General features: G+C 40.9%; 1 protein-coding gene across 1 annotated transcript; it reads right to left on the bottom strand.

Moving 5' to 3' along the window:
- Nucleotides 1–8048: 8048 nt before the first annotated feature.
- Nucleotides 8049–20916, bottom strand: apcdd1l (adenomatosis polyposis coli down-regulated 1-like). Its single transcript, XM_083939937.1, has 4 exons — nt 20538–20916; nt 10886–11069; nt 9799–10318; nt 8049–9582 (listed from the first exon to the last, which is right to left on the bottom strand). Exons 1-4 carry the CDS (start codon nt 20899–20901, stop codon nt 8812–8814), a joined length of 1839 nt encoding a protein of 612 aa, XP_083796063.1. The 5' UTR covers nt 20902–20916; the 3' UTR covers nt 8049–8811.
- Between the last annotated feature and the right edge of the window lie 5638 nt (nt 20917–26554).

Raw genomic sequence — 26554 nt, 5'->3', positions numbered from 1 at the left:
TGTGGATTCAAAGGCTTTATCCAATTTTTTTTTACATTTGCAGTAGAGCTGAAAGTGAAAACAAACTTGGATGTGTAAAAGTGGTGGAGTTCCCCCATTAACAAATCGACTACAATTAATATTATTCTTAATCATTGTGTAAACTAAAAAGATCTTGGTATCTTCAACTACATTGATGAATAAGGATAGAAAAGTTGTTTAAACTAATGCAATCTCTGACACTTCATCACTCATCAATAAAAGCGCAATAAGATGAAAAAGTGATTTATTACGTGCTTTGGTGTGTGCCGACTCAATGATCCAAGGCTGGATCACATCTTGGCAGTGAGCACTGTCTGAGGACATCTGAGCCTCCAGGCCTACAAACGCTTGTTAAACGAGCTGTTAGTTTGTGCTTCTTGTGTATTAAGCGTTACATTCAAGTCACAGCGGTAAGCATCTGTTGCAATGTCTGAAAAACCAATAAGGTCATTTAACAACACTTAACACTGTTCTGAAGGTATTTCCAGGATCCTCAAAGACTCTTCCAACCATCTGGCTTGTTACTCTCAAGCACTTTGCTTTATTTGGCAGTACCATCATTTGCAGTGGGATAAGGGCGTTAAAATATAGTATTGCTGCAAGGAAATTAATTACCCTGTGGATTGCAGTGGTAGTGTTGAGTAAAATAAGATTCTGGTGATTCATCAGGTATTATTGTACCAGTAACAACCAGACAGTGTTTCTGTCTGCACCTCGTGGCTGAAGGCAACATAGCGGAGTTTGTGTCAGGAAACCCCCCGGTGTGCACCTGGGCCCGGTAGCTCCTCGGCTGTTTGGCTTGGCCGCAGCAGGACACAGCTGCGAACTCAACGGTGGAAATCACTATTAATGCACTTTGCTACATTCTGGAGGGAAATAATCCATTTCCGATGTAAATCACAGAGGAATGTGTTCAAAATACTGAAGATGAAAATTAGAGAGGTCTGCTGCTCACCTAAGGGTCAACTGGGGTTTTTGTCCCGACCATAAGTTTGCCAGAATCAAATCTCAAATCTCCCCCATAAAACACTTAAACATTAATTTTTTTTCTTGTAATTAATCGATGAAGATCTCACATTAATGAGTGAGTTATAGGTGTGCTGGTAAGTAGATAATGTTACATTTGGACAAAGTCAGGCTAGCTGTTTCCAGTCCTTAGTGCTATCGTTAAGATAACCAGCTGCTGGCTGTTATGATTAATGCAGGCTAAAGACATGAGAGGTAACATTTTTTTCTCACTGAGAGTTAGAGTGCAGTTTAAATCCTGCAGCTCAGACTGATGTTTTGCCACATTTACTTCATCCCCTTTGTTTTGTGCTGTAGGGTCAACGATGATAATAATAGCAAAATCAGTCAGCCATAATATTTTTGCTTTTCTCTTCTTTGTAGAAAAGTAATGAAGTGATAAACTCTCCCTTTGTTGCATGCAATGAAGGTGACATGAGATAGAAAATGAAGCAAATGAGGATATATTTGGTATTTCATATGCATGAACGAATATATATGCTGCTTGTTTGTAAGAGAGGAATTGACAGAAAAGAAATATTTGAGATAAATAAGACTCAATAGGGGTCTAACTCTCTTTTAGATCTCTTATGAACAAAGACAGTAAAAAGGAGCTGTAAAAAGACTCATCTTACATCTTACCAACCATAGCAAGGACACTCCAATGATCATAGCTAAAATATGCAGCAGAAAACTGCTTAGACGGGACCTCCCATGAGTTAATAACAAGGTATTGATGTCCTAATTAACCTTTCCTTGACTTTATTCTGAGCAGGTGGTTCTTATTATTCATATTGACCACATCAGTCGTTGATCTCTGACCCTTGTACTGGATGTCGTTTATAGGCCACATATTGTTTTTATCCTCTGTCCACGGACTTTGACTGATCTTTAAGCACACTGTCTCCCTCCCACCCTGTTTCTGTGAATCTGGTCTTCATTGAGGCCTGTACAATAAACTTGATGTGTGGCTGGGCTTTTACGTTAGAAAACATATACAAGATTTCATTATGCATCAGCCTGACACTCTCCTATCCTTGGAGTTTACTGTGTAGAATAATTACTTTTGGCAACTTGATGAGTATTGTTTTACATTGTTGTTAAAGTAAACAGAGAAAATAATCCATCTTCTGTTTCATCAACAAGTTCTACATATTTGGCACATTTATATATACCCTTACTTTATTTTCAAGTGAAACCAAATACTCTGCACTCTGGCATAGTTGATTGGCAAAACAATAAGCCAAATTTCATGCAAATTTTCTCCATACAAGAGGTCCCTGTAAGAGGTTTAAGGCCATAACTGTTTGAAAAGGACTTGCCAGAAAGATTGGAGGCGGGACAACTGGCAGCCGAGGGGTGCACTCTGGAAGAATCGTCCCTGTGGCAGATCTCGCCAGCAAAAATCTTTTAAATCATTTGTGTGATCTTAACCTTAGAGCACAAACATGACCTGGTTTAACAAGCCACCAGATCTGACAGATAGCTGTTAGGGGAATGCTTCTGTCCCAAAGGCAACAAATATGTTAAAGAGGTTTTCTCATACTGGATGATGGAAGGTTCTGTTCATCTCATCTTTTATGTTTTTATGTTCGGCAAGAAATTTACTTTTCTAGGATCTGTTGTGATCTGCTTTAGTGGAAAGTAACTGAGTACATTTACTTGTGTATTTTTCCATTTCATGTAACTTAATACTGGCATACTGTACTTCTCTTCCTTGGAAATATTGTACTTTTTAATCCATCACATTTATTTGACAGCTAGAAACTATTTACTTTTCATAAAATAAAATATGTTTGTCTTTTAACCTTTACAATCTTTCACATATTACAAGACGCACATACGGTACTGTTATTAAAGAAAAAAACATGTACAGTAGCCAGTGGCAAGTAAGGATGGGAATCCGCTTCCAGTTGAGAACCAGTAACAAAGGTTATCTATTCCTTTTATCAATGTCAGTCTTGTTTTTCTGACAGTTCACTTTGCAAAACAATGGCATCAAACTCATACGCTGGAGACAAGAAAGAGTCACAGTGGAGAGCAAGAAACGCTTCCTAGCGTTGCTTCATTTCATGAAGAAAGATGACCGTGCAAAATTATAATTTCAAGTAAGAATGGAAACACCAGCAATATCCAGAAACATCTTTCTGCAACATGGTCTTAAATCCCATCAATGCCATTTATTTGACGCTCTACAGCCAGATACTACTGCTTCCCAACCAAAAAGCATGTCTGTTCCAGAGGGTAAATGTCCTGTCATGATAACATTAACAAAAACTAAATGAAAGTTGTACAAATATTCTCTCATTTCATCAACACTGACTGTACACTGACTATTCAATTATAATAAAAGTAAAACATACAAATAATAATAATAATAACTATAGTAATAATATATCAGTCACAGGGGTCAATTTTCTGCAAAAAAAGTACGTAAACTTGTCTACTTCTGTACTTTTACGGTAGGATTTTGAGTGCAGGTATCGTACATTGCTGAATAACTACCTTACCAAAGTAAAAGATGTAAATGCTTCTTCCACCACTGGTGTCCTGATAGATGAGGAATTCATATTAAGAAAAGGAAAATGACGGACCTTTGGACGGGTGGGATCTTTTCAGTAGTTGGTAAAATATATGAGTATGATGTCATAACAGAAAGGAGCCTGTTTTTTTGTTTGGCGTGAGATCAAACAGGAAAGTGCAGTCGCTGCTCCACACTGCAGCTCTCTGGGCAAAATGCAACGCTTTGTTCATTTGTCTGAGAGCCAAGAGGACACAGTTTTCAATATAAACTCATTTGTTTCAACTGAGCCCGCCAACTTAAGTCTGATGTTATCTTTTATGGGGCAGCTGCAGCTCATATTCTCATAGAAATAATGGGATTTTCTTAACAGAGCTTGAAATTTGAATGAGTGGGAGAAGTTAGAAGGTGCCCATACTACTACAGTGATGTCATCTCAATGATGTGCGTGTGTGTGTGCGTGTGTGTGTGTGTGTGTGTGTGTGTGCGTTTGTGTGTGTGTGTGTGTGTGTGTGTGTGTGTGTGTGTGTGTGTGCGCGTGCGTGCGTGCATTAACAGCATATGCAAGATTTTTATGGGAAGGCAGGAGATGGGACCTCTGCTGTATTTTATATCCAAAAGCAGCACTGTGTCTTTCTTTTACCAGAACATTTGTCAGACTATACCACCAAACTGTTTGTGGTTTGGAAACTTGGTTTAGCTGAAAGGAAACTCCTTAGGGCCTGTTTTTTTTTTTTTTTTTTTTAATTTCAATTTCTTTTTTAACAGTCTATAGGAACATTCTTCCAAAAGTCGTATGAAGAGATTGAGTCTTGTATGGTCCTAGTGCACAGAAGGCTAAAGAAAGTCAAACAACAGCTAAAACCTTAACCATGGTGTGGCTCTAAAAAATTTAGCTTTCCCTCTTGTAGCTACTTGTGGCCCTTAAGAGCTTCCTCATTAAATGCTCCCTGCTTTCAGTCTTTATGCTAACTTTAGATAATTTAAACAGCTGCTGACTTTAGCATACATTATTTTGGAAATGATGGTTAAGCTAACTATATAAACCCGTACAGATCATGATTGATTTTTATATGAACTAAATTAGGGTGTCCAGATGTCCCGCTGTTTTCTGATATCGGTAAGGGCAGCAGAGCCTACCAGTTGACATGTTGTGCTTGCACAAATACCATTGACAAAATACATAAAACTGGAATTGTCCCCATTATTATTTCATAGATAATAACATTAGATATTTTAATGAAGTGGAAATGTCAGTTTTCATTTCAGGAATGTGGTCACCTTTAATTAAATTAAGTCTGTTTATCCGGTTTATCTTTGTTTTTTCTGTTGTTTAGTGGATGCATTCAAGTCACCAGGCCCGATTGCTGCAGGTTAGCCCTGCACTCCCCTCTGCCTTGACAGTCTCTCTACTTTATGGCACACTACACAAACCGCAAACAGACTATGAAAAACTGTACAGCCCGCGGCCCTCCTCTTCAGTCATCACCACCACCCAACCATCTCCAGCACTTGACAACCTGGGTGGATTCAAGTGGTCGCTGCTGCATTCACGGGCTCTTCGTTTAATGACAGATTGTGCACATCATTGTACAGATAAATGCCACTCTCAGTTCTTATTTGTCTCGGCCCATGTTCTTTTTGTGTTGAGCTTGAGGAGGTTACAGGCCTATATTCTTCATCCAAGCCTGAAGGATGACCTCATGGGGCTAACAGCTGCCATCACCATTCTCGCAGGAGTTAATAGGAACAGCATGTAGCCTCTGGAAAGGACTGCCTAGCTCTTTCCCCCCTCTTTCTTTCTTTCTTTCTTTCTATCCCCACTACTTTCAATAATAGACTGCCAGCTAACATAATTTTTGTGTATTTTATTTAGGCTATTTACTAATTTTAAAGCAGCATTACAGACCTAAAACTGCCAAACTGTGTAATGTTACATTCTGTGAGCAGTCAGTTTAAAGGGATACTTCAGAATTTTTGATGTGGGGAATTTTCCCGGGGGGAGCTCAGTGCTCTCGTCAGAGCCACCAAAATCCACTAACAGTAATTTTACCTTGCAGAACAAAGGAGTTGCTGGTCTACCGCTGCCTTGATCGGTTAGTTAGTTTGTTAACTTTGTTAGTTCCTAACCCTAAAGCACAGAACGGCTTCAGTCCCCCATGTAAACAATTAATTGTGTGTTCATTTAGGACCTTATTGATCACTATAAGAAACTGACCTTCAGGTTATTTAAAACCTTTTGTTCCATGACGTTTTAAGGAAAAATAGAAGAAACACTTTGTGAATTTTCTTTTGATTCCTCAGTGGTTCAAAACTACAGATTATTTGCGAGTTAACATTTGAACACATGAATACACAACTGATTTTGGGTGATATTCTGAGTTGTGTTGAACTACCTATCAACTACCAGCGTTTACAAATGGAGGATATTTTTCTCTACGGCACACCACGTTTCACTTGCTTCAGTCATAACACTGGAAATCTGGAGCTTTATATATTCCTCTGTTGTCTCTTAACTGCTGTTCCTCTTGCCTCATTTATTATCAGAGCGACTGCAAAATCTATTCTGTTGGCTGATGTCAGTTCATTCTCATGATACACTGATATCCGTGTGTGTGTGTGTGTGTGTGTGTGTGTGTGTGTGTGTGTGTGTGTGTGTGTGTGTGTGTGTGTGTGTGTGTGTGTGTGTGTGTGTGTGTGTGTGTGTGTGTGTGTGTGTGTGTGTGTGTGTGTGTGTGTTTTCAGCAGTTGGACCTGCACTGGAATTCCTTGTGTAATGTGTGAGCCATATGACAGTTATTTATCAAACGGCGGTACGCTCACCCACCCACTATCTGGGCTTTGAATCAGACCACAGTCTGAACACCAGAGAGAAGACAAAGTCCAGCTGATGCTACAATCTCAATTTTATGTTTGGTTCTTGAAATAAAACAGCAGCTTTGGAGCAGAAAGAGCTTTCATATTTTTTTTTTTATCGTGCAAGTACTTTGCTACAAAGGTTTAGACTAAAATATCTCAACAACTGTTGGACGGATTGCCATAAAAATTTTTGTGTGACATTCATGGTCCTCGGATTCATTTTTTTCCATTAACACTACCATGAGGTGGACCTTTGTGGTTTTGACTGATATGGCTCAAGAACTATCTCATGGATTACCATGCAATGTGGTTCAGACTTTCACGTCCGTCTCAGGATAAATTCTAATAACTTTGATCTCTTAAGTTTTAATCTTACACCATCATCCGGCAAAAGCATGTTTCCAATACTTTTATGACGTTTATGGTTAAATACCTAATGGATGTATTAACTAGAGGTCGAAGCGGGGCCCCTGTTCATTGCTCTGAAAGTTGCACATGAAGCCAAAAAAGTTCACTGCTGTGTCAAAACTTACTTGGATGATCGGCACTACTTCTGCATAGTGTGGCCCATAGAGCAGGCGCACTAGAGACTTCCACTGGCCAAGCTGGATACATTTGAATTCAGGCTATGACTAACTTGAATGGCAATTGATTCGATTGTGCAGCTTTTATAGACATTCTAAATATTATCTGACTAAATGGATCAAATTCTGATATTAACACAAGTCAATTTAAGGGGGTTGTGAAAAAAACGCTTCTTTCACAATTTAATTCAATGGGTCACTGTTTGGCCATTATGTCAAATTGGTTTCAAGGCCTGGCCCACCTGCATGGATCAGTTTAACCATGCTTTGTGTTAAATGCCAATAAGAAAATGTTAGCATGCTAACACTAGTGCTGCGTCACAATTCTGATACTTCCATTAGTAAACGTGCATGTAGTACACTGCGTACACACTTGCTTAGTGGGTGAATTTTGAGAGGGTAGTGTTGTCTCAAATTACACAAGACCGTTATGCACTCACCAGATATGATGATTACAATATTTGACTGATTCTTCTTCTTCTTCTTCTTCTTCTTCTTCTTCTTCTTCTTCTTCTCTCCGCCAACTTGTCACCTGCCCAAATATCTTCTGGCATGCTTTCTCACTTTGGTTTTATTAAACATGAACATAACTTTACTGTTTCTTGCTTTTGTGTTCACTCTGTTTCACACGAGGTGGAGATAACCACCACCGTGTCCTCTGGTGTTCCCCAGAGCATCTGCTGCAGTTTCCTCAGCTGCATATTTTCACATGTTTTAGTGATACCTCTTTTTCTGCTACGCAGCCAAGATGTTGAGCATTGAGGGTATGAAGTGTCCCACACTCAACTTTTTACGAGTGCAGCATCCAGGTACTCATAATGCACTGAATTTTGTCACACTTTGAGCGTACTGCAGTATGCAATAATGTGTGGTAGTACGCTAATTGAAACGAAAGCATGAAAACATGACGATTACCAGTGCTAAACATCAGCATATTAGTATTGTCACTGACATTAGTGCTTCGTGTCTAAGTAAATCCTCATACAGTAGGTCTGCTAATTGAACACAAGATTTTATGAAAAGCCATTTTTAATACATATACAAAATAATCACTTCTTTTATGGTGAAATGGACTAAAATATTAGACCAAAAATCTTTCTCTTATCAAAAAGTATGGTATAAAAGGTTAAAATAAATATTAATTTGATTTGTTTAAATTGACTGCAGATAGAGAAGCAGACTAATACACAAGCTTTGACAGGGGATAGAGATAAAGCAACATTTCACACCACAGTGGCATTAGACCAACGAGAAAGGCAGCGATTAGAGTGCTGATTACACAGTTTCCACTTTCCAGTTTTTTTCTCTCCAGCATGTTGAGAAAACAAGGTTCTTTACAAAGTACTTTAGTTATATACTGCATCATGGATGGTGTGGAAATAACTGATCCACATTTCAACTCTGTGATCCTACTTTGGAATAATAGTGTGACAAGAAAACTGAGTTTACACAGAAATATGCAAAAAGAATAATTCACCTGTGAAGTAAGAACCTCTGATCATTATACAAAAGGAAGACATATAAAATAATATATTTTTACATACTGAAATGATGGCATTTGTATATACTGGTGGTTTATATACAGAATAGTTTTAGGTAGAAATGCAGCCGAAGTTAAGAGTCATTAAAGTGAACCTACAGGCAGCATCTGAAAGCCAGATATTAAAAATGATTCAGCTCTCCTGAGTGTCTCATGATTTCTCTGGACCGTCACACATGTTAGTCATCATCAAATGGAGGAAGAGTGAAGGAAAGCTGCCAGAAAACAATATCCATCAATTACTTCAGCTGTGTAACAGGCTGGGTTCAAGAACAACGTCTCTAATAAACACAGAGCCAGCTGCTCAGCACAGATCCCAGCACCAGCGACACCAGCTGTGCCAGTCTCGCTGTCCCACTGGTTGCCAACTGGACTTGCTTGCTGTTAAAACCTGAGCCATAACGACGTGAAGGCTGTGTGCCCCCCCCACTGCAGAGCACCATAGGAGCCTGAAAGGAAGTGGGTCTCCTCTGTGGTCGGTCTGGACTGGACCCATCAGTCGGCCTCTCTCCGATGAACAGCATCAGATGTTTCCTGTGGTCCAGCTCAGTCTTGAAGAGCTCATACTCTTTATGTGGCAGCTTGATGCCCAGCAGGTTGCACCCATCTGTGTGGGTTAAGTCCTGCTCCACCCCGACCTCCCATCCTCCTGCCCGGCCACACTTTCCGGCCCTCGTCCCGTTCAGCAACTTCGCTGTGGGCTCCATAGCTGTGACTCTGACCTGGGTGACCTTGAAGACAAACTCACTGGCTCCTGAGACCTTGGTAGAGGGATTTCCCTGAGCATAGTGGCCCGAGGCTCTCAGGGTGAAAGTGGGCTGAGAGCAGGCGGGGTCAGAGTAGTGCTGGTAGATGCCTTCCCATGCATGCTGGTCAGTATCGAAAGTGAAGTCTCGGGTGAGGAAGAGGACGTTGGGACGGGTTTCACAGCGCCGGCTGACCCAGCGGCCGTCTACAGACAGAGGGGCTGCAGGGCTGCGGGGCAACACTGGGGGACGCTGCTCTGAGGAACGATACACCAGGGCGCACACAGGGCAGGGATGGATGTGATGCTGCAAAGATTAAGGGAGAGGTGAGACAATGAGAGGATTTACGGCTGCAACTTTGAAGTTGGGTTTGAGGATTAATTCTTGACCTTAGAGACAGTTAAAGTGCTCTAGGGCAAGTCACCAAAATGCTGTTAACAGTAGAAGACGTGTGTAGTACAGCTGCTTGCCCTTACAATTAATCTTCCAGACTAAACAAATAAAAACACTGTAATGTCTCACCATGGAGTTATGCAGTGGTTGTTGGTACCCTGTTGGTCTGTAATGAGTCCTCTGTGTCCAGTCCGTGTTAATGTCCCCTAAGAGCAGCTCCTGGACCTTCTCTCCATGGCTGTGGTGCTGCGTCTCCACCCGTATCAGTCCCAACTCCATCATGGAGAAGCCCAGTGTTGCAAGACATCCCCTTCCTGCCCGGGTGTTGTACAGCTCATATGGCTTCCCCGCCAGCACTCGACCCAGGGTCAGGCCCACGCAGGTGGGAGGCAGCCGGGAGACCAGCCTCTGCTTGGCTGCCAGGCTGTGGACCACAATGCCCACCTTGCTGAGGTGGTGTTCAGCTTCGGTGCCCCCGCGGGTGATCCAGGAGGCCTGCCGCAGACGAAACTTCCCTCTGATGATCAGGGAGTAGGCCGGGTCCCTGCAGCCGCTGTCTGTGTAGTAGTGCTGCAGGGCCTGGAAGTGACGGCTGGGGTGGAAGGTGTAGGAGCGGGTGAGGAACTCTGGACCTGGCCGAACTTCACACCTGAACGCAGACAAATAAAAGGGTTAAAATGAGGCAAGATCAGTGATTAGTTGTGTCAAGTTATAAGTCTTCATAAGCAAAAAGCTACAAATATTTCAGGTCTCTGAACATTTTTTTTTCAAAGGTGTGTAAAATCTATATATTTTTTTGAGCAGAAACACGTATGTGTGCGTGTGTGGTTCTTCGTGGGTTTGTCACTACGAGCCACTTGTATTTTACACACAGGTAGTCAGATGAATCCATTGTTGATATAGATATATTGATTGTTGCTACTTTAAATATTCAAGGTGTAGCCTTTGTGTTTAATGTGCTTCCTGAAGTTTCTCAGTCATTTCTGTTATTAAATCTGAATGAAGTCAACATCTCAGATTTACAACTCTGGTGATATCTGCCTCAATTCAAATAGTGGAAAGTGATTACTATCTTTGAATATAATCAATCTACAAAGGGTATAACAATTAGAAAGATCCTGTACATGAAACCATGAGGTAGATATGTGCAAGTTCATAAGGGTGATAATAAAAAAATAAATTAAAAAAAGTGTCTTATGAAGCTTCCTTAATTCACCTTGTTGACACCCATGTGCCATCCAGTCTCGGGGGGATGTCCGCTGTTATTCTCACTCTGTCCTGTAGTTGGTGGTACTGACAGTCCTGCTCCCAAGGGAGGGTCTCACTGAGGTTGGAGGAGTAAGTGAAGGAAGATGTGGGCACCTCCCATAGTTTACTCCCTGTTCCAGCCACAAACACAGCTACAGAGGAAGAGAAAATCATAAAACAGTGAGTAAATATTATCCAATCAGATAAACACAGAGGCTCCATTATACATCATTTAGATTTCTAGGCTGATTTTGGGTGGATGAAGGAAATGGGAACACCAGAATGATTCAGTTGAGAGATGATTATCACCCTCCTTCATCTGAGACTGAAGGGAACAAATAATATCCACGAGGGAGTATTCACATCTTCTCCCTGTTACATCCAAACACACTTATGGTTGACTGCAAGCTGTTTCAGGGTTGTCATTTTGGTACATTTTCCATGTAATGAGTGGTGAGCGGGTGCTAAAGAAACCATACGTAGCTGTGAATCAGGACGTTGGCCACAGTACAGACAGTTTTGGCTTGTCACTCCAATCGGCCTGCAGCTGGAACACATAGCTTATTTTGGGGTTTTGCTTCGAGGCAGGAGATGTGTTTGTGTGCTAGGGCCTGACCAATATGGATTTTTTGAGACCGATGCCGATAAAGATTTTTGAGGGAAAAAAGTTTGCAGATGGCCAAAACGGCTGCCGATGTAATGCATTTTTTTTTTTTAGCTAGAATGAAGATACACCTTTGCTATATGGATTGTGCACTAAATTTGCACAATATGACTCTGCAAAAGTACTCAGAAGGCTACTTTCTGAAACAAATAACTTTATTAAAGAACGTATAACATTACTATACAATTTATTACATTTTCAACTAATTCTAGAAGTGAACACTGAGAGAATAAAGACTCAATAAACATCATGTTAAGTATCAGAAAATGATCTCCATTTAAATGAATAATATGTTTTTAAAAAGCTACATGTCACCATTTCTAAATTACTCTGTAAAAGGTTTTCATATTGGTGCATATCAGAAAACATAGGCCCATACAGATAGATACCGATGCCGTCCATGATAGGCCTAGTGTGTGCAGGAGTACATGCTTTTTGTATGTGTGCGTTTCATCAAGAAAAAAGCAAACAGAGGGTCTCTGACAGCAGCGGGCCGGCCTAGCCAAACACATCTGTTGATAATATTATTTAAAAAACTCATATAATGATGAATGCTCTTGCTTGAGTTTCCCCAAACACTGACAGTTAATTTAATCCAAAAGAAAGCATTATTACACTAAAGCATTTATTGATCTGACACTTGCACATCTGCAGTCTGTTTGCCTGTCGATGGTCATAACTGCACTTTCAGCTTTTGTCGTTGACACAGAAATGTGTACGTTGTCGACATTGCAATGCAGAGCGCTCTGATCTGGTTTCAGTTGAGACCGAGAGGATTTTCTGATTGCACCCTCATAGTTGCAACGTGAGGAAATCCACTGGGGTTTGGACAGTGTGCTTTTCTTTGTGTGAAAATTATGGCTACAGTTTCATCCTCCCAAAACAAATGTCAAAAAGCAACGGTCGATGAATTCACTCCATCTCCTGTTTTCTTAAACCTCTTGTTTTTCCCTCTCACACTGTAGTGAATGAATCGGATCCTTCAAGTTGAAACATGTAACTGTATCAAACCTTTCGGCTTCTGTCAGTTTTAGAACATACATTACAAACATACATACAACGTAGTTTCTCTGTCCCGCCTTACGAAACTCCTCTTCAATGCATTGCCAGTTATTATGTATAAGTTTACATTAATAAAGATAAAATATTCATTTCTGTGCACTGATTCAGCATACAGTTTGATCAATCTTGTTCACTCTCGACATGAGTCGGATTCAATCGCTCCCCGCTCGTTCACTCAGTGCCGTTGCTGCACTATGTAACTTTACTGATGAACAACAACAACAACAAAAAAACACTCTGTATGTTCAGCAGGCTGACCTATTATATACCCAACACTTAAAAGAATCTTTCAAAAAGATTTTTTTTCGCCCATCACTAATATTCAGCCACTCACTTTTATTCTTCACGGTAAATTGTTTTTACATGTTAGTTCTTGGATGGATCAAACAAATATAGCATGTCATATAGTGAGCTTTAGAGGTGCAGCAGAATTGTTACTACTGTCTCCCTGGTTTCAGTCTTTATGCTAGGCTATAAGCTAACCTTCTGCTGACAGTTTTATATTTATATTTATTGGTATTAATCTTTTCATCTAACTCTCTGCCATAAGACTATTTAAGAAACTTAAGCTTTAAGTAAGCGTATCCTGCTTACCTTTTCCTCTGTTTCCCTTTTCCTTCCCTCTTATTCACTCCCCTTTATCCTCACAGCTCTCACATTCTTTCTTTCACTTTCTCAGCTTCCCTCTGGGTTTTCTGTGGAAGACAGCTTTATGGGTGTAATCTTACTCCACTTTTCTCTCATTTGACTTTAGATGCACTTGGGGGGAACATCACCTGTCGAGCCTCTATTTGAAATGGGAGTTAGTTGTTGAGCCACAGATAAGTTTGTTCACATGACTGAGCAGATTGAGCTGAAGGTAAATCGGGACTGTTTGAAGAAGAAGAAGAAGAAATAGAAGAAAAGTTTGTGAAAAGGCTACAAGATGGCGGCTCACTGAGCAGCGTTTATTAACCTTGTTAGTGTCAGAGGGATGATATTTTTTTCGTTTCCCTTACTCCTGGAATGCTTCCCACATGTTGACCACAACCACAGACATATGTGCAGAGCAGTCATTTCCTAGCATCCTTCCACCTGACACACACACACACACAGACACAGACACAGACACAGACACACACACACACACACACACACACACACACACACACACACACAGACACAGACACAGACACACACACAGACACAGACACACACACACACACACACACACACACACACACACACACACACACACACACACACACACACACACACACACACAGACACAGACACAGGCACACACACACACACACACACACACACACACACACACACACACACACACACACACACACACACACACACATGTAGAGTTTGCATAGTCACATATAAAGTCACAGACCACAAAACCAGATTTAAGCTCAAGGCACATTTATCCTCCTTTAAGTTGTCTGTCAATTTGTTGATATGATTAATACTTATTTTTCCTGTCACAGGCATTGAAACATGTTTGCAATTTTCCCCATGCACTGATGTATTTGTTTATGCTCCATGTCACTGCAGCTGGCGAGGGAACCCGGTCAGTCGGACCCAGCTGTGCTCCCTTGAGAGAGCTCGGAGCAGAAATACTAATCAGGATTAATTAATTTCCACCGCTCTTTGCAAGTCATCCAATCGGTCTGTTTTGTGTTATCCACCCTTTGTAGCTGCATGCAACATGTTGCCTAAGCGGTTACTCACACACAGTGCAATGAATGGACAGAGAGAGGCAAGCGTTGCAGTATGTGATGTGGAGTCATTTGGGTTTCTATATTTGAGTTTCTGTTTTTGCCAAAGTATTTCTATAGTGTTTCTTGAGGTCACTTGTCATTCAGCCCCTTTCCCTCTCTTGGATCTCATTCCAGTTGGGCATATGGTTGCATTTACTAAAAGAGTACTCATAAAAGCAGAGCTTAGTAAAACAAAATTGCTCATCGTGGGGTTTTAAGTATTCTTCTACAAAAGAGCCTATTTCAACCACAAGTAAGGCAATGTTGTAGTACATATGATAATATCCAATCCCCAACTCAATTTGGAGGAAAGGGGGGACTGTTTTAGTTGATTAATCTCCTACATAGGCAGTCAGATACCATTAGTTTTACCCTGCAATGGTTCCCACTGATTTATTGTTCCACTATGGCCCCTAACCCCCCCATGCAACCTGCACCTCTCTGTCACAGTGTAGTGCTCAGTGCATCTTTTAGAAACAGCTTTTATGTATTTTTTACCATTAAAAGTCAATGCAATGATTTAACTGATGCAAATAGTTACATTTATAGTTCATGTTGGATTATATACTCACTTGCAGTTTTATTAGGTACACCTAGCTAAAACTAATGCAACTATTACAACAGTCATACAGCCAAACCTGTCTTCAGGAAGATATAATGTTTTTGTTGAAAATGTTTCAGAGAGATGTTGATTCAACTGTGTGTTTTGCAGGCTGCAGTTTGCGGTGCTGTTGAATTTTATTGGGTTATATTGACAAGTGTTTCTATTATTAAGCTTACCCTCATTGATGGAATGATTGATGAAATTGAAATAGATAGAAACATGTTAGTGCAGCGCCATATACTGACTGATTGATTGATACAGCTTTGTAACTAAATGAAAACACACAACGACAGTTGACGACAAACATTTACTCAAGGTTTTTACTTAAAGTCAAACGTCACTAAACTCCATAACTTCATAGGGTTAAAAGGTCAACACAATAAATAACACAGACTCTTCCACCATTTAAGGATAAGTTTGTACTATTTTTTCAAGTCTGTCTTAAAGGTCTCATTGTGTAAAAAAAGGCACTTTTCTTTTTTTTAATTATTATAAAGCAGGTTGGGGTGCTATATAAGTACAGTAAAAGTGTTTGACTTTGGAAGATACTTGATTTGACTAATTCTGACTAAAGACTCATATTAGCATCTAACTAACTAAAATCCAACAAAATAAGAGAGGTAACAACCATTTCAGATGGGTTGTTTTGCTGCCACATCGACCAATCAGACTGCATGCAAGCTGTTGTTCCGCTGTGACTGATTAAAGATTAAATCAGCCTTATCTCTCTTTCTTCTCTTTTTCTTCTCTTTCTGCTCTGCTGCAGTAAACCGGATGTCTTGATGCAGCTGAACAACACGCTACATGTTCCAGGCAGAGATGACGCTCATTTGTCCTCACGCAGTGTCGTGATTTGCCCACAAGGGGTCAGCGCAGCAGCCTGTGACCTGCGTGTGGTCTGGACGGTCAGTCTGTCATCACCACCAACACTGCCGCCACTACTGGCCCTCGCTTCTGCTGACTGATGAGCGTCCAAAGAAATCTACGTGTCTTTGAGCTCCCGTATTCATCCTGTTTCCACACATATACACATGCATGCACGCACGTCCACAAAAACACACTGCACACATTGATTTACAGTACACTGCAGAAGGGATACCATTTATAAAGGACCTCCAGGCTGCTCTCTGTTTGTTTGTTTGCATTTGTGATTACGGTTTGGCAGACTACGCTCTTCTCTCTCATGTCTCATCCGCAGAGTTAAAATACAGTTTTACGTACTTCTTTATTTGGAGCTGTCCTGGAAAAACAAGAACCAGATCCAGGCACTTTCTATTCAGGGCTTTCAGGGAGAATCAAGTGCTAGACGTTGAAGTAGCCTCGTTTTTTAGAAAGAGAGACGTCTTTGTCTGCTTCATAGCTGTTTCTATTGAGGCTTTTAATGGAGAATCATTAAACCTGCCAAAGTGGAGGCAGTGAAGGAGGAAGAAGAAATGTAGTTGATGCACTGAATGATGGCCAAGCAGCACCATGTTCCAGTATTTTAACTACTTTATGTTTCCTAGTTTTTTTTTTCTTTTACTACATCCTCACCCCATTTCTTTCAGTGTGGTTAGCCACAGTGTCCTGTAAAGCCACTTTCTCATCTCTTTTTGCTTGAGTGCTGCAGGACAAAACCCTTGAAACTGTCCCTGAAGTGCCCGTTACCCGCCTGGCCCTCCTCCCCCTCCACTGATTACTGCTCCCCTCCCCTAATGAAAAAGCCATGATGTTTACAGCTCATTTCTCCTGGCTGGATTTCAGATTCCTCCCTTCTTTTTTCTTCTCTCGCCTTTGTTTCAGTTTTTTTTCTCTCTCTCTCTGTCAGTGGTTGATGAGGTGACGTTGGTCAGGAGGGGTGAGGGGTGGCTTCTTCATGAGCTTGGATGACAAGATTAGTGAGGTGCATGTGCGTGATGCTACAGTAGCTAAAATATTCTGCTCAGTCCACATATTTAGTTGACTGCTGCACATTTTTAACAGTTGACAGCTGCTTTTTCAGTCGCTGAGCTGTCCTCCAGATCTCGGATAGGTGTTACAAGACAGTGATTTCCAACTTTACTTGGCTTTTGACCCCGTAAACCGAAGGATTGTTTGCTTGCAGCCACAAGTAGTTGCATTTGTTTTAACCTAAGTTATTTCTGTCTCTTGTGATGGTGGTCCAGTTTAGGAGAAGTTCTGTTATTCTAAGCCTGTATAGTAAAAGGCAGAGACAAGTGTTGAGCAAGATACTTAAAAATGTAAGAATTTATTCTTTACTTTTGTTACTAAACAAGGGCTGTCAAAGGTTCCTCTAAAGTCCAGGTAAAGCTCCAAATTCTCCACACACACAATCACACACACACACACACACACACACACACACACACACACACACACACACACACACACACACACACACACACACACACACACACGTCACATATTCTGTATTTAACAAGTATTGCAATAGAACATCACATTGTGATTTAACAAGGCACAGCCATGTGTTCTGCCAATGTTTAGTAAACTTTTGATTTACTGGTTACAACCCCTTTTAGTGGAGGCTAACCGCCTCTCTACTAACACGTCTCACAGCAGTGAAAATTGAAATAAACCCTCCATCAAAATATTTGGTAAAGACTGCTGTTCTTTGTTCATCAAAAACGGTGGCTTTCGCACAGTGGAAGTAGAGCTACCAGTCGATTCCCCATGGTCAGTACCGTTTTTATCACTGCACCTGCGCAGAGCCCCCTAAAGTGTCATGGTGACATGCCAGGAGACAAGAAGTTAAAAAAGTAGCTATAAGCTTAAACTGGTGTCTCTGTCAGTCTCTGTCAGTTAGCTCTTTATGGTAATGTAACACGTTACATTGTGTCAGAGGTGATGATTACTGTGTCCCGCTGATAATGTTACAGACCTCCAGCACAAATTCTTAGGGCTCAGGTCGTGGCTTGAGGATCAGACTGTACAGTCTGAGCACAATAATGAGTTTGGCTTTACATTACAGACGATTTACTGGTATATTATAAATTAGAATTAGACAACAACATTTCGAAATTGTACAGTGCATGCTCAGCTTAAAGGCACCTAAAGACAAATATGTCAACCCGCAAATTGTGAAAGAATTGACCTTCCTAGGATACGTAACTGTAATGTAAACATTGAATCTAAAACTGTAATTCCTTACACTACTTGTTCCTAAACAAAAGTAAGCACACTATTGTAGCAAGTTACTAAGCAATGAGTTACTGCCCAACACTCATGGATGTAGGAAGGCAAACAGAAGCCAGTTCATTTGCTGCAGAACCTTGTTTCTGTCTTCCCTCCTTCCCTCCTTCCTTGTCGCCAAAGTCAGGCGAAGGTCAGGTTGATTTAGAGGTTTTTCAAAGAACATGAGGTCTGTTTTGTTATTCTAACCCTTAGTCCCCCTTCCTTTTTGGGGGCTTTAACTCCAGCATCTCATAGCGGTCTCCTGGACCAGGAGTTTCCCTCTGTCCCCGGGGCAGCGCATGGACTACTGCTGTTGTCTTTTCATCACAGTGTAAGCTGGTTAATCCAGTAGCCTCGTTTATTTAGAGAAGGGATCTACAGGAGTTTGCCCAGCGGACGCTGCTGCCAGTTCCACTGTGGTTAGCAAACTTTGGCTCCTGTTCACAAAGCAACAACACACACACACCGCATCTCACACCTTCACCATGAGTAATACAGCTGCCAAATTGAGCCGACACATCCACCTACGCCACCCTTTTCTCACCTTTTCATGTGCTGAACAATTGGATTATGTGCTATTAAACATTAGAGAGGATTCCTGATTTAAATAGCACTTGACATGCATTGTGTCGTTTCTTCTTGATGGACAGCTGAGGCAGATTGAGATGTAGATGTTTATGTGCTGAGATAACATCGATTTCACCTGAATCCAAAAGCTCGGTTTGGAGACGTTTTGGAAGATCCGGTCGGTGGCTGTTTCACATTCTTAGAAAGTTGGAACAGGAATGTTACGGGCCAAAACATGAGAACTGCATCCACAGTTTAATTTATATTTTATATATTATATGGTCAAGAGTTTTTCTCTATGTTAAAATGATGCAGGGATTGTGGTTGGATCATCCATTTCAGTTCAGATCTCCACTGTCCCACAATGTTAAATTATTTTGGCCAAGAATCCACTTCATCCAAATAATCAGTGTGGTCTCTTCCATGTGGACACTTTTATCTATATCAGAAACTTGAAAAAGTGTTTGTCTTCTAAAGTTAAAAGTTTGGGTTAAAGTGCACTCAGTAAATATAAAGAGTCAGTATGGAGTACATTGGCTCTAGAAGCTTTTACTCTTGTAGAAATGACATTAAACCTGTCAAATTTAATCTGAATCTAAATTTTTTGGTCCAAATAATTCCACTTTGATATTAATGATGGCTCTGTAAATTCACTCCTGATCAGTTTTCTGCTCTCTGAGCTTCTTCTGACATCTGGTCAGGGCCAGTGACTCAACCTCGCCTGTCTACTCTACTACACTTGAACAGTGAAAAAGAAAACAATGCACAGATACCAGTCTACCAGTCTACCACTGAAGCAGCTAGGGATGGCTGGAGGAAGGGGTGGGGTGGGGAGTGTGATGATTATAACTGGGCAGACGCCTCCTCCTGTCTGTCTCCCACAGCTCATCACCCTAACAAGCCCTGATGGCCAAAATGCTGCGTTTCCGTGATCGATGCTGCGGTGGCTGGACAATCAGTTCTGCACAGCAGCCTGAGGTAAATGTCAGTAATGGCTGTCTCCTGTTATTCTAACCATTAATATAATGGCAACATTAGTTCCAGGGCCACGCTTCTCTGCTCCGAGGGAGCCATTGTTTAAAGACACCAGCCAGAGCTCTTTTTTAAAGACCACAGATCTGACTGAAGCTTTGAAGACACACAGAGGAGGAGAGGGAGAACACAGACCGGCTATTCATAAGTCTAACGTAGGCACTGGTCGTGTTTTTATTTTTCAGAGTGCTGATCCACATGTTACCCTGCAAATCATTTGAATTGTGACAAATTACATAATAACTTCCTCGTAATTATGAGTTTGTCTGTTATAATCTCTTTCCTTTTTTCTCTCAGTGTCCTGCCATGTGTTCTTTAAGCTGAAGCTGCAAGTGTTCAGCTGATTTCTCATATATGAGAGAGCGGTTTTCTTTTTCTTTTTCATAAAGTGAAAGCTTTGGATTACAGGCAGAAATCTGTTGCAGTCTTTTAAGACCTTATTCTAAATGCAAGATTTGGAAGTTATTAACACTAATGAATACAAACTTTTTGGGATTCATAGACCATGTGATTATGAAACACTAGCATTATTTCAAGCTTTCGGAAACTCATCTTTTAAAAACATTTATCTTGAGTTTTTTTTAAAGTCAAAATCAGGTAAAAAAAAGTCTTTGTATGAACTGACTGCACAAATTCCCTTAATACAAATCTGCACATTTATGGGAGTAATTTAAGACTACTATATATTACAAAGAGCTGTTTAAACAGCTGGAAGCCTTTTTTTTTTTTTTTTAAACACAGTCATCCTGTAGACGCTGCCTGAACTCACCTTGCCACAGCCACAGCAGCCAGACTCCCCTCAACAGGTGACTGAAACGTCCGTTTGACATGATTCCTGCTTCCGCACACTTCATTCCCACACTCCTCAGCTCAGCAAACAAACTTTGATCCTCGGGAAATCCAAAACACACAGAGGCTTCTGTCAACAAGAGACGATCATGTAGGATATCACCATGACACGAGCACATATATGAAAAGTCCAGTAATCCCTCAGATGAAACTCTGGTGTCCTGTTCAGCCAGCAGGGAGTTTTTTTTTCTCTCTCTTCTTATTCTTCTTTTCGTTCTTCTACTTCCACTTCTTAGCTTCCATGGTCTGATAGGAAAGTCCTCAGTTGGAACCACACGCTTCATGCAACTCCACACTGGTGCTTTCCTCAAGTGGGGAGAGGGGGATAGTAAATTTTCTCTCTCTCTTTCTCTCTCTCTCTCTCTCTCTCTGTCCACCCCCTCTCTCAATCACACACCGTTGCCTCACTACTGTGCAGCTCTGTGGATCTGTTCCATTTAATGCTTGTGCAGTGAGTGTGTGTGTGGCAGAGATAGGGGAAGTTTGTGTGTGTGTGTGTGTGTGTGTGTGTGTGTGTGTGTGTGTGTGTGTGTGTGGCAGAGATAGGGGAAGTTTGTGTGTGTGTGTGTGTGTGTGTGTGTGTGTGTGTGTGTATGTGTGTGTGTGTGTGTGTGTGTGTGTGTGTGTGTCTGTGTGTGTGTGTGTGTGTGTGTGTGTGTGTGTGTGTGTGTGTGTGTATGTGTGTGTGTGTGTGTGTGTCTGTGTGTGTGTGTGTGAGGGAGAGAGAGAGAGCTTTTAGCTTCCTAAAGTGGTCTGATGCTACACCAAAATTACAACAACCCAAAATATAACAACATATTTTCTCGCTTACTTTTTTCTGTAGTTGTATCTTAGCAATGCATATAGTTTTGTGTTGGTTTTGAGATATTCATCTCTGAGATTTCTGCCTCCACCCTAATATAAATAGAGGTGAATAAAATTGTGTTTGTTGTGCTTGCAGCATTAAACTACAATTATCGCCTTGCAGTTGTATGCCTCCGCACACCATCCAAGTTGCATTTCACATCCAAACTGTCCAGACTTACATAATATATGCAGACTTTTAATATATGACACTTTTAAGGAATTTAATAAAAGGTTTTGGGTGTATTTCTTTAGTGAAACACTGATGCTTCACACACACGTTCAACCCGGCATTGGCAACACAGAAGATCTAAACAATCAGCACAGTTTCAAGATTAGTGTCACAATTCAGGATACGACTAAATGTCTCCCCTTCTGTTTCTAAGTTATGGTGTTGAATGATGGTAAAGGACAGAAGGTTAATTTTTGCTCCGCTGTTGTTGAACAATGTTTGAACAATGTTTGGTTGCACAGCATGAGTTCATAATGATGTCAACAAATGTCAACAAATGTCCTAGTTACTCAAAGACGTCACTGTGCAGAGTTTTTATTGGAACTACGGTCTATTAAAGAAATAGTCCAAATGAAAACTGTTCACACTGTGGTCTGTGGTTTATTGAGAGTAATGAACACTGTTTCTGGGAAAAGATGCTGCTGTTGATTCTTTTAAAACATTTTTATTTTTTATATTGTGGAAACCACAAATGAAACTAACCTGACTCGGCTGGATGAATTGATTTGCATAATTTGCATTTGCTTTGCATATCTATCTGGGAACTCTCGGTTGGAGATCTTTTGGGAAGAGGTGGAAATACTGGTTGCTGATTGGATAAATCATCTGTCTATCACCACCTATGTTTGTGACAGACAGGCCAAATCAACCAATCAGATCAACGAAGCGTATGACTAACTGGCTATGTACTAACAGAGCGTCAAGGCAACGTAAACAACATGTGGGTAAAGGATATTTGCCATTTATGTAACGTGAATATATGGATAAAAGGCACAATTTCAGGTACGGGTGCGGAAGCTGCCATGTTGTTTACACTGAACAGTCGCTTCTCGTTGCGTCACACTTCGAGCTTCCTCAAAACCAACATTGATTGGTGATCTGTGAGTAAAATACAGTGGAGCTTGCAAGATCAGGATGGTCTCGTGAGGCTATGATGAAACTCCATTGGAGAAATCATAAAAGACATATATCTCAAAAACTTTCACATAAAAGTAGAACTATCTTCATGGCTAGATACCACTGTAGGTGAGTGGAAAAATGGGTGAACAGACCCTTTAATTCAACAGCAGCAGCAGCAGCAGCAGTAAGACATGTCTAAACTCAAACCTGCAGCAGCTGCATACAGCGTTTGCACAAACCCATATCACACCCCATTAGAAAGGCTTGCACGCACACAAACGCTTCAGTCACACTGATTCAGAGGCTCTGTGTACACTTGTGGTCTGACGGAGCTGTTGACACTGTTGACCGCTGCAGAGGTAAAGAAGGATTTCAAGCAAGAGTTGGCAGCACATCTACAACGGGTGGGCTGACCAGAGCCCTGGCACACAGTGAGGGGTGCGTGCACTCCTGACATGATTACACACAGACAGCCAATGACCAACGCATTCGGGCTGAGTAATTTTACCACTGGTGTCTTTTATATGGCAGATTTGTAATGCATCATCCTGCTTATATTAACATTTCTTTGCCAATAGTCAGTTTGTTCTTCCCGAGCCATATGTTAAAACTTTCTCACAGTCTTTATGCCACATTCTTGATGGGCATTAAGTGCTGATGATTCTGCTTTAGTTTTATTTTACAATCTGGGTCTCACTTCTGTACTTTTTGCGGTCGTTTGCATCCATAATACTAACATTGCTTCCTTCAAGGTAATTGCTGAGATGTAGGAAAGCTGCAACATCTGTAAAAAAAGAAGTCTGACAAATCAAGAAAAAAAACCTGCTTTACTCAAACTTTGGAAGAGAAAATGTATTAAACAGTAACAGACTGCATAACATGCTTACCGTGGTTGTGAACACATACAGTTTTCCTGTGAAAGGAGGAATTGTTTTTCATTCCGGGTTTACCTCCAAAGAAGGTGATTACAGATGTGTGTATGTGATTGATATTTCAAGAAACAACCATATCTTTTAAAAACAATTTTTATACTGATTTGGTTTCCCAGTTATGTTTTGGTAAAAAAATGTCACTGCTTCCAAAATTGTGTTAATTAGCTTTTTTTTTTTTTCTTCGTGTGAAAGAAGCACTTTATTTTTGTACGTCACAGAAATTATAAGGAAGAGTTAGGGGCAGATGGTGGGTGGACAAATAGCTGAACTTTGATGTCAGAGTCCCACAATGAAACCACTTTGGCAAAGTTCAGAGCGAGATTGTGGTTTTGGTTAAATGTTGACACAGTAAACACGTTGTGTGTTATGCTTTATGTCACTGCGGACCTTGGCTGTAGTTGCGACCAGTGGATGTTGTAGGAAAACAAGAACATGTTGTCTGTAAACATTTTTCTGATAAGTTCACTACTAAAAGTTTGCCTGATGTGTTAATACATTTTTTCCTTATTATGTTGATACAAAACCAGAGTTTTCCTTTTAAAACATTTTTGCTTTTGCAAATTAGTAAACAAAACAAAAGAAACATCATTCTTAGGAGACAGGGTTGCAACAACAATATTTACATGTGCTTGCTAATCCCAGCCTGAATTTGAACCAGGAACCCTCTTGCTGTGAGGTGACAGTGCTAACCACCACACCACCATGCTGCCCTGCTAGCTACATTGTTGTTATTTTTCTTTTTTTTTTAAAGAAATAAGCAAAACATTGAAATCACCATGTTAAAAACCCTCTTATATGTGTAGTTATGCCAACTTATATCAAAAATGCATAAAAATTATCGTTGTAAAACTCCTTTACATGGTGGCAGCATGTAACGTGTTGAAGTTACGCGGCAGCACAACAGAAAGAATTTTGGTTTAGCCAACAAAACCACTTGGTTAGGTTTACAGAAAGATCATAGTTTGGGTTAAAATAAGTCAACATCTCTTTCTCTGGACGGTCCAATCCCTGCCGCCAGTCGTCACTGCTAATATTTCAGAAGAGCCTAATCTGATTGTTTATCAGTGCCTCTGGCTAAGTGCTAACTTGCTGTGACAGACCCCACAGAGAGCGTAGAGGAGGGAGGACAGACGCTGCTGATCTCTGATCCCAGATCTGACAGCTGGCTCCCTCAGGAGGACACTGCCTGGGGTGTCAGTGGCTTTGATCCACTCAGGGTCCTCTCAGGAATGCACACGGACACACACACACACACACACACACACACACACACACACACACACACACACGATTGAATGTTCTCAGATGTATATGTAAATACATGTATACCCAATTTGTTAATTTCACCCTCACTCCCTTTTTTTTCCTTTCCTGTCTCTAAGACATAGACTCATACATCCACACTCACAGACACACACACACACTCCCACACTGGGCTCGCCCTGCTGGCACACAAACACAGGAGCTGGCACGAGTTACCTAAGAACACACAGTCAACGCTATTTTATAATCAAATAATTTCTCGATCCTGTAACTAATACTCCTCCACCGAGCATGAGCTATCAACTACGGTGGGCTCAATGTGTGTGGTGTATGTTTGCTTGGGCATGTATCCTATACATCAACACACACACACACACACACACACACAGACACACAGACACACAGACACACACACACACACACACACACACACACACACAGACACACAGACACACACACACACACACACACACACACACACACACACACACACACACACACACACACACACACACACACACACACACACACACACACACACACACACACACACACACACACACACACACACACACACACTCTTGAATAATCACATATATACATACACACACACGGACAACATATTCACACAGAACTTCAGACTGGGTTCTTTCATAGCGGTCATTTTGTGGTCTGGTTGTTTGGATCGAGGCACTTTCTGGTCACTTTACGAGCTGATAGCGCCCCCAGTAGGACTGAAAGTCCATGTGCATCAAACAACTAAGTCCCTTTTCTTCTGTTATCTTCTTTGTTCTCAGCAGAAAAGAACAGATTAGATCATATAAAAGAGGAGAAGAAAGAAGAGAAGAAAGTTTCTCAACAATTTACCCTAGTGTATATAATACTGTAGTCAGACTTCAGGAAGATGTCTTCTTTCACCCGTTGCACAAAGCTGTCTAGTTCTTGACTATTTTAAGTAGAACTTAATGGACAACAATGTCATCTCTCTCCGTGTTTGTCTTCAGTCATGTCAACAGTTACATGAAAATTTTACTGGTAAAATTCAACAAAGAGTGCAATCACCTGTAGCACAGCTGAACATGTTGTTGTGACTTCTTCTTAAAAGTCCTATATTGAAATAAACAAAATACATTCCCATGTCTTTTTAATTCTGAAGTAGACCCAGTTGCTATATACTGTAAATAATATGGAAGTATTCAAACACTCAATCCACAGAGAAATGCCCCTTAAAGAGACAGGTGCTAAAGCGGTGCATTTCAGACAGAGGGTGAATACATCTATATTAAGACAGACAGGATGAGAAAAATAATGTGTTCTTTGAACATTAAAACATTTGAACATGTTTTAGTAGAAATCCAAAATACATATGCATATAAAGTATGAACCTGGTGAGCCAGGTCTTTATTTTTGTGAAACAATCTACCTTGCATTAGGCTACTTTAAGATTATACCGTATTTTCCGCACTATAAGGCGCACCTAAAAACCTTCAAATTTCTCAAAAGCCGACAGTGCGCCTTATAATCCGGTGCGCCTTATATATGGACCAATATTGAGCCACAACAGGTCTCACAACTACGGTAAGCAGCCGCCGACTCTATTTCCCCCCGTAGAAGAAGTAACGGGCGGGGCATGTTAAGATATACGACTGCGCGAAGCTTGCCGTTTCATTTCCATTTGTGTGTTTGTGTAAAGAGCCCAAAATGGCTCCTATTAAGAGACACGCTTACGACGCAGAGATTAAACTCAAGGCGATTAGTCACGCAGTA

Source organism: Echiichthys vipera, assembly GCF_963691815.1.
Source record: "Echiichthys vipera genome assembly, chromosome: X".
NCBI classification, from domain to species: Eukaryota; Metazoa; Chordata; class Actinopteri; order Perciformes; family Trachinidae; genus Echiichthys; species Echiichthys vipera.
This window is presented reverse-complemented; position numbering and strand designations above follow the sequence as displayed.